General features: G+C 44.4%; 1 protein-coding gene across 7 annotated transcripts in view; it reads right to left on the bottom strand.

The window, feature by feature from the left end:
* Positions 1 to 356: 356 nt before the first annotated feature.
* Positions 357 to 14,683, bottom strand: part of PIK3R6 (phosphoinositide-3-kinase regulatory subunit 6) — a 94,411-nt gene continuing 80,084 nt past the window's right edge. For all 7 annotated transcript variants that reach the window (XM_073559677.1, XM_073559679.1, XM_073559674.1 and 4 more), the window contains 7 exons: positions 14,305 to 14,415; positions 8,605 to 8,695; positions 2,847 to 2,917; positions 2,671 to 2,761; positions 2,521 to 2,591; positions 2,317 to 2,423; positions 357 to 829 (listed from right to left, as the gene is read on the bottom strand). In XM_073559677.1, coding sequence (XP_073415778.1) covers positions 673 to 829; positions 2,317 to 2,423; positions 2,521 to 2,591; positions 2,671 to 2,761; positions 2,847 to 2,917; positions 8,605 to 8,695; positions 14,305 to 14,415 — 699 coding nt within the window. In that variant the 3' untranslated portion in view covers positions 357 to 672. The remainder of the gene's footprint in view (positions 830 to 2,316; positions 2,424 to 2,520; positions 2,592 to 2,670; positions 2,762 to 2,846; positions 2,918 to 8,604; positions 8,696 to 14,304; positions 14,416 to 14,683) is intronic.

Here is a 14,683-nt window from a genome sequence, read left to right as displayed (position 1 = left end):
TGCTGTATACCGTAATACCACAGTTTTGTAGTATATAGTAAAATATCATCTCTTAAAGCAGAGAGCATCAAGGTAATGGCGACTGGTGTCTTTCAGCATCCCCTCCGCTGCCATGATGGGGCACTCTGGTGATCAGTGACTGACAGCAGCATCTAAATAGTCAAGCAATGGTTACTGTTGTAGGCAGATGTCAGATATGTATCACAGCAGGCAAAAATGGCGTTTCAATGAGGCCTTTTTAACACATATTTAGAAGTCTGGTTTAAATACAGAAATTGTGACACTAGGGGGCGCCATGACTTTAGTCTTTAGGACTAACTACCCCCCACCACTCACTTAACAGCCCTCATTGTAAGTTTAATTGGTAAAGTAACTTTAATAAATAAATGTACAGTATATAATCGCCTTTCCCTGTATAAACAGCAGAAATAATTTTGATCATCCCAAGAATAAAACCATCCAGGGTCTATGTGCAGTAGGAACAGGCACCTCGGAGCACTTCTACCTGTGGCAGATAATGCTGGGAACTGTAGTCCCCTCCTTAATTGGCAAACTCGGATATATAGATAGCGAATATGAATTTGTTTCCAGTGTATGCATGTTGTGATCATAAAAAAAACCGCTCCGTAACACGTTAGTGTGTTGGTCACAGTTCATACAGGGTCCATGCAGTCACTGAATGATTCCTGCAAATGTGTTAATGGGCAGGAGGAGCGATTTTGTCATATAGCGGCTTAGTCCACAGTCTTCTTTACCCTCGCCGTGAACTCGTGATGCCCTTATTTTCTGTAGGCTGTATCCAGGCTCCTGGCAGGGATAAACTTCAAAACTGCAAAAAGAAATTTAATGTTAAAACGTTTCCTAATTTAGAGGCCTAAACTATTATTCTTTATAATGTATGTCTCACATTGTATAAAAGTTGTTCATATAAACGCAGAGTTATAATACATATTGATGTACATAGAGGGTGGTATTATATTAGTTATATTCTTATATATAGAAACAGTATTATAGTAGTTATATTCTTGTACATAGGGGGCAGTATTATAGTAGTTATATTCTTGTACATTAGTGGCAGTATTATAGTAGTTATATTCTTGTACATAGGGGCAGTATTATAGTAGTTATATTCTTGTACATAGGGGCCAGTATTATAGCAGTTATATTCTTGTACATGGGGAGCAGTATTATAGTAGTTATATTCTTGTACATAGGGGCAGTATTATAGTAGTTATATTCTTGTACATAGGGGCAGTATTATAGTAGTTATAATCTTGTACATGGAGCAGTATTATAGTAGTTATATTCTTGTACATAGGGGCAGTAATATAGTAAATATATTCTTGTATATAGGGGGCAGTATTATAGTAGTTATATTCTGGTTACATAGTGAGCAGTATTATAGTAGATGTATTCTTGTACATGGGGACAGTGTTATAGTAGGTATATTCTTGGACATAGGGGCAGTATTCTAGTAGTTATATTCTTGTACATAGAAACAGTATTATAGTAGTTATATTCTTGTACATTGAAACAGTATTATAGTAGTTATATTCATGTACATAGAGGGCAGTATTATAGTATGTATATTCTTGTACATAGGTGGCAGTATTATAGTAGTTATATTCTTATACATAGAAACAGTATTATAGTAGTTATATTCATGTACATAGAGGGCAGTATTATAGTATGTATATTCTTGTACATAGGTGGCAGTATTATAGTAGTTATATTCTTGTACATAGGGGAAGTATTATAGTAGTTATATTCTTGTACATAGGGGGCAATATTATAGTAATTATATTCTTGTACATGGAGCAGTATTATAGTAGTTATATTCTTGTACATAGGTGCAGTATTATAGTAGTTATATTCTTGTACATAGGGGCAGTATTATAGTAGTTATATTCTTGTACATAGGGGCAGTATTATAGTAGATATATTCTTGTACATAGGGACAGTATTATAGTAGTTATATTCTTCTACATAGGAGTTGTATTGTATTATAGTAGTTATATTCGTGTACATAGGGAACAGTATTATAGTAGTTATATTCTTGTACATAGGAGCAGTATTATAGTAGTTATATTCTTGTACATAGGGACAGTATTATAGTAGTTATATTCTTGTACATAAGGACAGTATTATAGTAGTTATATTCTTGTACAGTACATAGGGGACGGTATTATAGTATTTACATTCTTGTACATAAGGGCAGTATTATAGTAGTTTTATTCTATAACATAGGGGCAGTATTCTAGTAGTTATATTCCTGTACATAGGGGGCAGTATTATAGATGTTTCATTAAAACCCACCAGGACACATTATTGTATACCCTTCGGCTGTCTTTGTCCAGCTGTAGACTCAGTGTCCTAAGATCCAGACTCCTCATTTGGATGTTTGATGCCTTTAGTCCATTAAGCTTGAAAAGTAAAGAAAAAAACCATGTCATTATCAGGCTCAGTCTATGACACTATCATGGGGGAATTTTTAAATTTTTATGCTAGAGCTAAACTCACTAATGCAGAGCGCCCGGATGATAATGACGATTTCCCTATTTCATCAATGTAGACATTCAAACACACAAGATCTGTAAAATAAAGTGAGGGTAATGAGATCTTTGCATATCTGTGTATGCCCCCTACTGGTAAAACAGTAACTGTACTCACCATCCGTTTCATTACTTGGTATTGTTTTAATAATTGCCCCACATGTTTTTATCACAAGTGATCCTTCCTTCTCTCTGTTACTGGCTAAAGCCTGGAACATTAAGAAATGTATCATATTTTCACATATTTTGCACCTGTATATTCAAATGTTTTCCCCAGCCCTATTTTTTGGATACCTTTTGATAATGCACTTGGATCCCTGCGCATCGAGAATCCACCACCGTCTTCTTTCTGGTTATTGTGTTCACTGAACAAAAAAATAAAAATTTGTTGTATTAAAGTGTTATCTCGGTAAGTGCCCTCTGATGGAGCTTGTATGAAAAGTTCTTGGCAGGAAGAATAATGCAACATATAGTGTTATTCCTCTCATCATTACGATGGAAACCACACCAAAGCCCTGATGAACCCAGTTGTGGACCCTGCTTTGTATATTCCCACACACCCCTAAGAAAATCAGACCTGATCAGACCTTTAATATTTACAATCATCCAGTTCAGACTTCCTAAAAATGGCAGACCCCAGACCATCTTAAAAATGTGAACATATTTGAAGGCTCTCTAACCTTTTAACCTATTCTTTCTTTATTTTGTTTGAGAGTAGACACAGGTCTGTGTCATGACAAACGCCGATGGCGCCCAATAGAACTCACAAATAATATTGGGATCGGTTAAGTTTCTGCCATTATGTAGGCTGATGGGAAATTTCAGATCCCTATGCTTTGAGTCAACGGGGGTCCCAGAGGTCAGATCCCCGCCTATCAGCAAGTGAAATTTTATTTTGTGTGTCCACCATGAGTTTTTGCGTGTCTTTGTAGCATCAAAAACACAACCTAATTTACTTAATAGGTAAAAACTCACCAAAAGCTCATCATTGGAACGTAGCCTTAAAGAACTGGCCACAACAGCACTGCAAGAAAGGTTCCTATCTTTTGCAGTAACATACTAACATAGTTATTAAGGTTGAAGGGAGACTTTAAGTCCATCTAGTTCAACCCATATCCTATCCTAACTTGCCCTAACATGTTGATCCAGAGGAAGGCAAAAGAAACCCATGTGGCAAACAGTAAGCTTCACATTGGGGAAAAAAATTCCTTCCCGACTCCACATACGGCAATCAGACTAGCTCCCTGGATCCACGCAATATTAAGGAAACTAGTGTATATACCCTGTAATATTATACTTTTCAAGAAAGGCATCCAGTCCCTTCTTAATTTTAATAGGGAATCACTCATTACAAATCATATGGCAGAGAGTTCCATAGTCTCACTGCTCTTACAGTAAAGAATCCGCTGTCAGTGAGTATGCTTAAACCTTCTTTCCTCCAGACGTAGAGGATGCCCCCTTGTCCCCGTCACAGGTCTAAGAGTAAAAAGATCATTAGAAAGGTCTTGGTATTGTCCCCGCATATATTTATACATTGTAATAAGATCACCCCTAAGCCTTCGATTCTCCAAACTAAATAACCCCAAGTGTAATAACCTGTCTTGGTATTGCAGACCCCCTAGTTCCCTAATAACTTTGGTCGCTCTTCTCTGCACCCGCTCCAGTTCAGCTATGTCTTTCTTATACACCGGAGACCAGAACTGTACACAGTATTCTAAGTGTGGTCGCACTAGTGACTTATATAGAGGTAAAATTATGTTCTCCTCATGAGCATCTATGCCTCTTTTAATGCATCCCATTATTTTATTTGCCTTTGCAGCAGCTGACTGACACTGGCCGCTAAATGTGAGTTTGTCGTCCACCCATACACCCAGGTCTTTTTCAGTGACTGTTTTGCCCACTGTTTTACAATTAAGCACATAATTATACATCTTGTTCGTTCTACCCAAGTGCATGACCTTACATTTATCCCCATTAAAGCTCATTTGCCATTTATCAGCCCAAGCTTCTAGTTTACATAAATCCTCCTGTAATATAAAATTGTCCTCCTCTGTATTGATTACCCTGCAGAGTTTAGTGTCATCTGCAAATATTGAAATTCTACTCTCTATGCCCCCTACAAGGTCATTAATATGTTAAAAAGAAGCGGTCCCAAAACTGACCCCTGTGGTACCCCACTGCTAACCGTGACCCAGTCCGAGTGTGCTCCATTAATAACCACCCTTTGTTTCCTATCCCTGAGCCAGCTCTTAACCCACCTACACATATTTTCCCCTATCCCCATTGTTCTCATTTTATGTATCAACCTTTTGTGTGGCACCATATCAAAAACTTTTGAAAAGTCCATGTACACCATGTCCACTGCATTCCCTTGGTCCAATCCTGAACTTACCTCTTCATAAAAGCTTATCAGATTAGTCTGACAGGAACGGTCCCTTGTAAACCCATGTTGATATTGGGTCATAAGGTTATTTTTCTCCAGATACTCCAGTATAGTATCTCTTAGAAAACCCTCCAGGATTTTACTCACAGTTGAGGTTAAGCTTACTGGCCTATAATTTCCAAGTTCAGTTTTTGTCCCCTTTTTGAATATTGGCACCACATTTGCTATACGCCAGTCCTGTGGTACAGACCCTGTTATTATGGAATCTTTAAAGATTAAAAATAATGGTCTATCTATGACTGTGCTTAATTCCTGCAGTACTCGGGGGTGTATCCCATCCGGGCCCGGGGATTTGTCAATTTTAGTGATTTTTAGACGCCGCCGTACTTCCTGCTGGGTTAAGCAGGTGACATTTAACGGAGAATTTTATCCCTGATCATGTTATCCGTCATGGGATTTTCTTGTGTAAATACTGTTGAAAAAAAGTCATTTAGCATATTGGCTTTTTCCTCATCCACCATTTCACCCAGACTACTTTTAAGGGTGCCAACACTATCATTTTTTAGTTTCTTACTATTTATGTAGTTAAAGAATATTTTGGGATTATTTTTACTTTCTCTGGCAATGAGTCTCTCTGTCTCAATCTTTGCTGTTTTGATTTGCTTTTTACAGAATTTATTTAATTTTCTGTATTTATTTAATGCCTCATCACTACCTACTTGCTTTAATTCTCTAAATGCTTTATTTTTATTTCTTATTGCACCCCTTACAGCTCTATTTAACCATAGTGGTTTCCTCCTATTTCTAGCATGTTTATTCCCATACGGTATATATTGTGCACAGGTCCTATTCAGGATGCTAATAAACGTCTCCCATTTTCTTTGTGTATTTTTATGTCTCAGGATATCGTCCCAGTTAATTGCACCAAGATCATCTCTCATCCGTTGGAAATTTGCCTTCCTGAAGTTTAGTGTCCTTGTAACCCCTCTACTACACATCTTATTAAAGGATACATGAAAACTTATTATTTTGTGATCACTATTACCCAAGTGACCCCCAACCCTTACATTTGATATGCGGTCTGGCCTGTTGGTTAATATTAGGTCTAGCAGTGCCCCCCCTCTTGTTGGGTCTTGAACCAGTTGTGAAAGATAATTGTCTCTCATAGTTGTCAGAAACCTATTACCTTTGCTGGAACTTCAGGTTTCGGTTCCCCAATGTATTTCAGGGTAGTTGAAGTCCCCCATAATAATGACTTGTTGAGTCGCAGTTTCATCTATTTGCTTTATGAGGATATTCTCTGTTGCTTCCATTATTTTTGGAGACTTATAACAAACCCCTATCAGTAATTTATTATTTTTCCCCCCTCCCCTTATCTCTACCCACAGGGACTCTACATTTTCATTAGATTCATATATATTATCACGAAGGATGGGTTTTAAGGATAATTTTACATATAAACACACACCTCCCCCTCGCTTATTTGTACGGTCATTTCTGAACAGACTATAGCCCTGTAAATTAACCGCCCAGTCGTGGCTCTCGTCCAGCCATGTCTCAGATATCCCCACCATGTCATAATTATGTTCCAACAACATTAACTCCAATTCCTCCATTTTGTTGGCGAGGCTTCTGGCATTAGTATACATGCACTTTATGTATCTCTCTGTACCTCTATTCTGTCTTAAATTATTAACTGTTCTAACCCCACCCCCCATGCCACCCCCACCCCCAGTGTCATTATTTGCGCCCAGGTCTCTATCTGCACTGTCTTCCCCTCCTATAAAAGGAATACCCTCCCCCCCGTCCCTAGTTTAAACACTCCTCCAACCTTCTAGCCATTTTCTCCCCCAGCACAGCTGCACCCTCCCCATTGAGGTGCAGCCCGTCCCTAGCGTAGAACCTGTAGCCAACTGAGAAGTCGGCCCAGTTCTGCAGGAACCCAAACCCCTCCTTCCTACACCAATTCCTGAGCCACTTATTAACCTCCCTAATCTCCCGTTGCCTCTCTGGCGTGGCACGTGGTACAGGAAGTATTTCTGAAAATACCACCTTGGAGGTCCTTGCTTTAAGCTTACAGCCTAATTCCCTGAAATCATCTTTAAGGACCTTCCACCTACCTCTAACTTTGTCATTTGTGCCAATGTGCACCATGACTGCTGGATCCTCACCAGCCCCTCCCAGTAATCTGTCAACCCGATCAGCGATGTGTCGGACTCGAGCGCCAGGTAGGCAGCACACCGTTCGACGATCCCTGTCTTTGTGACAGATTCCCTATCTGTTCCCCTAATAATTGAGTCTCCCACTACCAGAACCTGTCTGGCCTGCCCTGCTCTCCTATTTCCCCCCTTACTGGAGCAGACACTCCTCCGGCTTTCAGAGGACATGCCTTGCTGCAGCAGTGCTACTCCTGCACTAACACTCCCCTCATCTGCCAACTTAGGAAACTTATTGGGGTGTGCCAGATCAGGACTAGCCTCCCTGGTGCTCTTCCCTCTACCCCGCCTTCTAACTGTCACCCAGCTAGCTGCTTCATTGTCCTGCAGCTCCAACCTAGCATCCCCCCCTCATCTATCCCATTGAGCATCTGCTCAGTGAGCAGAAGACTCCTTTCCATATTGTCTACGGATCTCAGTGTTGCCAGCTGCACATTTAGATCCAGTATCTGGGCTTCCAAATGCACAACGTGCTCACATCTCGCACAGCAGTATGCACCCTCGACCGGCTGTTCAAGGATTTCATACATGCTGCAAGACGTGCACTGGATGGCATTGGCAATAGTGGAGCACATCCTAATGGGGATTGCACCAAGCAATAAGATAAGCAAAAATAAATAAAAAGTATTAATAAAATATAACAGCAATTCAGTAACACCTCCCTTGGAAACTCCCTGAATCCAAAGTCACTGAATCTCAAGTCACACACTTACCACAGTTCGCACTTACGATCAGGTCACACTCAGCTCGTTCACACTCGCTCAGGCAGAAGATTTAAAAGAGTTTGTTTTTTTTTCCCCTTTTACCAGCACACCACCTTGCTGCTCAATTCACTTCCAGTAGGCGCTGAAAGAAAGGTCCCTCTCTTTTGCATTAGGCCTCATTGCGACGTCAGATTTTATTTTTGCTTACAAGTGGCTCTCACAGATAGCACTAGTAAATGAGATATTCTACATGTCTGTGATTTTTCGCTGACCATGAAAAAGTGGTCAGATCAAAATCGACAATGTAAGTCTATGGGTCCGTCTAATAATCAGACCGCACGCTTAGATGACATCCGAGTATAGTTATATTTTCACAGACTGTCAAAAAGAAAAAGGTGGAGAATTTTTTTCTCTCTCCACATACGAGAAAAAATGATGACCATCAGACCAAACTCTGCTCAAAGTAATTGCTCCATATTTCCCATTTCTTGTGAAAATCGCATGTCTGAATGAGGCCTTACTTTGTTTTCTTTTACAATTTGCCGCTTCTCCCCGAGGAGTACATAAAGAGATAGCATTTTGAGCCACCTTTCATTGAACATTGGAGTGCAAAGGATAAGTCAACTTCACAATAATCTGCCATGGGAGTTTTTTTTTGTCTTTTGACGGATTACTGGAGTTTGTAGAAAGGGATAAAAACAAGGAACACCCTTTCCTAGTCCCCTGATTTCCTAGTCAGTCCTACTTACTCTTTGTAAATGAACAGTCTTGCAAGTCGATCTTGAGCTCACTTAGGAACACGTCTTCCACCGGCTCCAGACTTAAATCCCTGAAGTGGATCTGAAAGGGAGAAGAACATATGTATCATTCCATGTAAATGTCCCCCTCAGGGGCTCCCACTAGAGAGAATTCTGGAATAGTGACTGACTGTTTCTATTGAAAGTTTCACAAGCTGCCTCTTTGGCAAGAGTTGACTGGAGGAAGGAATGTTTGTTTTTATACAATAACACCTTTGTGATATACATTTTTTATCCTTCTCAGTTTCACACATACTTATCCTGCATTTTTCCATGTACACGGTTTCCTATTGGTTTCGGTTTCAGAGTTGATTGCTTTCAGCTCTGCGGGTAGTGTTTCACTTCTCTTGTGCTTCATCCAGTGTTCCCACATTTTCACAACTCCATAGGGTATGTGCACATCATCCTTTACCTATTCTACAGTTTTACACTACTGTGCAGTTTTCCTTTTCCTCTTTTCTAAAAAAAACAAACAAACTATGCACTCCCAATGCCACTTTTTTTGTGGTCATTTTGTGTTTTATCTTGCAAATTTCATGTTACGGTCACTACTTCAATTACTATCATCTCCCATGTAAAATAAAAACAGCCCATACTCCCCTCCGGTCCTGACACCATTCAAGCTATTTGGACGCTTGGCATCACGGGGCTCATGTCACATGAGCACTGCAGCCAATCAGCAGCCACTATTGGTCCGCTTCTCTTTCACTTACTCCTGATGTAACAGACATCTGGAGGTGGTGAGAGAGCAGCAGAGTTCTCATATCTTTTAGATATCAGCTTCATCTGAAGGAAGTGAGAATGAATCTATACATTAGTGGCCGCAGGGAACATGTGACATATCAATGTAATACGAGTCCTGGTGTAACAGGCCAGATTAACTCCCCCGCCCAGAATATACCTGGGGTTAGAGTGGCTTAGGCCAGTTTATACCCCTCTGAGCCAGAATATACCCCAGCTGCTGTAGATCAGATTTTTCACGCTTTTGAGAACCATCAAAAATGGGGCCCCAGGCAGCGCACAGGGGCCCCAGGCAGCACACGGGCCCCAGGCAGCACACGGAACAGAGACAGCGAACGGGGGTCCAGGCAGCACACAGGGGCCCCAAGCAGCACACAGGGGCACCAGGTAGCACACGGGGCCCCAGGCAGCACATGGGGGCCCCAGGCAGCACACAGGGGGCAGTGTTAGGTGTCGGATTCCTGCAGCGACACAACAGGAATCCAGAGCCTCACATGCTGCTCTGCAGCAAGCCATTCCTGAGGCTAAGTCCCTCTGCCGCTCTACTGAGCATGCTCACGAGACAATCTCCCATTGGAGGTCGGGAGTCACGTGCTCAGGTCCTCCAGATCTGATTGGTCCATCTCAGATCTGGAAGGTCCCGGCAGCGCACGGTTATAAAAGGCCCGCATGGCTGCTCGGCCATGCGCTAGTATAGGCTTTACTTGCTAGATGTGTGAATGGTGATGGATGTATGATTCTGGTGACTGACTTATGATTCCCCTCCCTCTGATATTACGCATGTGGATAGGGAACTAGAGAAAGTGTCAGCACCAGTCAGTGGCAAGCCATACGCCACTGTGCACACCGCACCTCTACACTAGTGTCCGATTGTGTCACGTCTCATACGGCTGTGTTTGCCGCCGCGCTGCAGTCAGCAGCAATTACCGGCGTCCGCGGTAACGACGCCGCACGCACGGTAGGTCTAGACGGACACCGACTTCAGCCTTGGGCCCGTGTCCTGTGACCGGATACCGCGCGTGCAATTTTGCTGAGACCTGTGAGTCTAACAGTCTCAGCGTTTATGTTTATGTTACAGCGCCTCTGTGAGTCAACAGAGTCCGCTCAGCGCACATCGGGTGGCGTTTAACTCGTGCACGTTATACCGCCATATAGCGCGTCTGCCATTACTTAGCAGCAGTGCTAACACCTGCACGGTGGACCCCGAGCGGCGTTCCGCCGTTCCTAACACTATACTAGTGCCAGGGTCTGGCTAACAATGGCGGACCAGCAGCAGCTACAGCTGTACATTCGGCAGCCCTCGAGAGTTCCACCTTGGCTGCGGATGCTGCTGCGGTCGCTGCCCAGACAATTGCAGAGGCTGTCTCCCGGGCGTCCATGTCCACGCCCACGCTGACAATTTCCCGCCTCCTGTTGCCCGATAAATTTTCTGGTGACAGCGCCACCTGTAGGGGTTTCGTGAGCCAGTGCTCTATCCAGCTCGAGTTAATGGCCGCGCGATTCCCTACAGAGTGGGCTAAGGTAGGGTTTATCATCTCCCTCCTGTCGGGCAGGGCGTTGGAATGGGCTACGCCACTATGGGAGCGTTCTGCTCAGTTTCTAAAATCACTAAAGCAGGTCTCTTTGGGGCCCCGGGTCACTCACGACACCTCTCTTCAGTTACTTGCGTTAACGCAGGGATCCCTGTCGGTCAGTCAGTACGCCGTCCGTTTCCGGACACTGGCTTCCGAGCTGGAGTGGCCTGATAAAGCACTCATCCCTGTGTTCTGGAGAGGGTTGGCTGAGCATGTCAAAGATGCTTTATCTACCAGGGAGGTTCCCGTAAGCCTAGAAGAGTTGATTGCTATTTCCACCCGTATTGACCTCCGTTTTACGGAGCGCGGGCTGGAACGTACTCAATCCAGACAGAAGCTTAGGCTGGCCCCCGATTTCCCTGAATTACTTGAACCCCCTGATCCGGAAGTTATACCTCCTGAGCCCATGGATGTGTCTCGTACCGATCCCAAACCGCGTCCGGCACAGGGCTCCACATGCTGTTACCTGTGTCGACAGTCTGGCCATCTGGCTAACAGGTGTCCTCAGCGGTCGAAAAAACGTTCACCTCCATTAGTACTTGGTGGGGATCTACCTAATATGAAAACTTTCTCCTCCAAACCGGTATTCCGAGGGACGTTAGACAGTGGAGCTTCCACTTGGGAGATAGAGGTCACGGTGGACTCTGGGGCAGAAGGCAATTTTTTGCCTTCTGCCTTCGCCCAAAAACACGCTATTCCACTGGTTCCACTTCCTCATCCCTTGACCGTCAGGGTGGTTAACGGATCTACCTTACCATCTCAGATTACCCACCAGACAGCACCCCTGGGGTTCTCAATCTCCCTGTCTCATCACGAGACGTAGTCCCTGCTCATTATGCCAAAGGGCATCGACCAGTGCCTCTCGGACTCCCCTGGCTCCGTTGCCACTCCCCTCATATAGAGTGGTCCTCGGGGAGAATACTGGGATGGAGCAAAGACTGTCTGGGAAGGTGCATGGGGGGAAGTGTCCAAGTAGCCTCTGCGGAGGTGCCTGCGGATCTTTCTGCGCCCCCTACCGGGAATCTGAAGACCGTGACTCCGGTCATCCTTGGGCCAGTGCCGCCAGGCAAGACCTTTGTCCCGCCTCACCTGCGGTCCAAAGTTCTCGTGTGGGCACACGCGTCCAGGGTGGGTGGTCACTTTGGCTACAAGCAGACCACAAAACTCCTGGCAAGGTCTTATTGGTGGCCGCACAGGGCTCGGGACATTAAAAAATACATTCAGGCATGCGCCTCTTGAGCTCGGAGCAGTTTCTCTAAACAGGTCGGCTGGGTTGTTGTATCCCTTGCCGGTGGCAGACCGGGCAATGGAGGTTCGTGACAGTCTGGGTCGCACCCCGTATGTTACTGAAACCTCTAAAATGAGAATGGAGACGCTTGCCGACACACATCGGCGCCCCGCTCCAACTTCTGCTCCTGGCGACTTCGCCATCCCTGACGCCTTCCACGTGCCCCTTCTCAAACCTGTTCACATGTCCCGGTTTTCCAAGTCATCTGCCGGGGCATCAGACTTGTCTTCGGATGAGCCTGAGGTCTATGCCTCTGTGGGACACAAGGTGGTACGTGGCAAAAAACTTTATTTGCTGGATTGGAAGGCTCAGGAGGGCGGGGGCCCCCGAAGGGGGTGGGTAATGTTAGGCGTCGGATTCCTGCAGCGACACAACAGAAATCCAGAGCCTCACATGCTGCTCTGCAGCAAGCCATTCCTGAGGCTACGTCCCTCTGCCGCTCTACTGAGCATGCTCACGAGACGATCTCCCATTGGAGGTCGGGAGTCATGTGCTCAGGTCCTTCTCCAGATCTGATTGGTCCATCTCAGAGATCTGGAAGGTCCCGGCAGCGCACTGTTATAAAAGGCCCGCATGGCCGCTTGGCCATGCGCTAGTATAAACTTTACTTGCTAGATGTGTGAATGGTGATTGATGTATGATTCTGGTGACTGACTTATTATGATTCCCCTCCCTCTGATATTATGCATGTGGATAGGAAACTAGAGAAAGTGTCAGCGCCAGTCAGTGGCAAGCCATAGGCCACTGTGCATACTGCACCTCTACACTAGCGTCCGATTGTGTCACATCTCATACGGCACTATCGCATAGCGGCTGTGTTTGCCGCCGCACTGCAGTCAGCAGCACTTACCGGCGTCCGCTGTAGCGACGCCGCACGCATGGTAGGTCTAGACGGACACTGACCTCAGCCTTGGGCCCGTGTCCTGTGACTGGATACCGCACGTGCAATTTTGCTGAGACCTGTGAGTCTAACAGGCTTGGCGTTTATGTTTATGTCTGCTCAGCGCACATCGGGTGGCGTTTAACCCGTGCGCGTTATACCGCCATATAGCGCGTCTGACATTATTTAGCAGCAGTGTTAACACCTTCTGCACGGTGGACCCCGGGCGGCGAGCGCACTTTATTATTTATTTATTTAGTGCGTTCCGCCGTTCCTAACAGGCAGAGACAGCGAACAGGGTCCCAAGCAAAGAACGTATCTATTAAAGTCTTCTCTAATACAATTACTGTGTTATAACCTCAAGATACCCAGTTCGCTGTCTATGCCCCCCGTGTGCTGCCTGGGGCCCTGTTTTTGATGGTTCTCAGAAGCGTGAAAAATCTGATCTAGAGCAGCTGGGGTATATTCTGACCTAGAGAGGTATAATTGGGCCTAGACCAATTTATACCGCGGGGTATAGTTTGGCCTAGGCCATAATATACCCGGGGTATATTGTGGACCAGAGGGGTATAAACTGGCCTAGGCCAATTTATACCCAGGGGTATAGTTTGGCCTAGGCCATAATATACCCTTGGTATATTCTGGCCCAGAGGGGTATAAACTGGCCTAGGCCAATTTATACCCCGGGGTATAGTTTGGCCTAGGCCAGAATATACCCGGGGTATAATCTGGCCTAGGCCACTTTAACCCCGGGTATATTCTGGGAGGGGGGGTTAATCTGGGAGACCAGGCGCCCACATAGCTGGAACGGTGCTCTCACAGAAGGGCAGTACAGGCTTATTTTATTATATTTGGGGGAATATAGTAATTGGTGAAGAAGGATTGTCCATGTAGTGAATAAACCCTTTCAGGTTTTTATTTTCTACTTTTGCATCTTGAGGTTATAACACAGTAATTGTATTAGACAAGACTTTAATAGCTACTTTCTTTGCCCATTGGGTCATTATGTAATAAATTAATATAATATTACTCAATAGGGAGTCACAATAAAAGAAGAACATTTCTACCATAGTAAGAAGAAATCTACTCTTGACCTTTAGAAATTATGGATGGGATTTTCAGTATATTAAAAGGTATGTAGCTGGGCTGGCTGTAGGGGTAGAACTTACTTTGACAGAGTAAATCTGAAAGAACACCGGTTGTAATCCAAAGCGCAGGTAGTAGGAGGCCACATCCAAGATAAAAGGGTCCGAAGTGGAGTCTCTGGATGGACACGGTGGCTATAAAAATGGTAGGATATATTATGGGATAGTGCACAATAAAACAAAAACATTGGGAATATTATATCAAACAAAGTGTTAAAGAGGGACAGAAGATCTCTGGGTGGGACATAGATCTCCCAGACAATCTGCTGCCAGAGTTTATTTTACATGAGAGTGGGCATTACCAGTGTGAGACATGTAATAACTGACAGTCCACTTGTCAGGAGCCCCGCACTGCACTTGCTCACTGAGCCAGTGTGGGTGTCCTGAGTACAAAGACAGAGCT

Source organism: Dendrobates tinctorius, unplaced genomic scaffold, assembly GCF_039654945.1.
Source record: "Dendrobates tinctorius isolate UK_male_01 unplaced genomic scaffold, ASM3965494v1 ptg000014l, whole genome shotgun sequence".
NCBI classification, from domain to species: Eukaryota; Metazoa; Chordata; class Amphibia; order Anura; family Dendrobatidae; genus Dendrobates; species Dendrobates tinctorius.
Note: the sequence above shows the minus strand (reverse complement) of the source record. Positions and strands in the feature narration are given on the sequence as shown.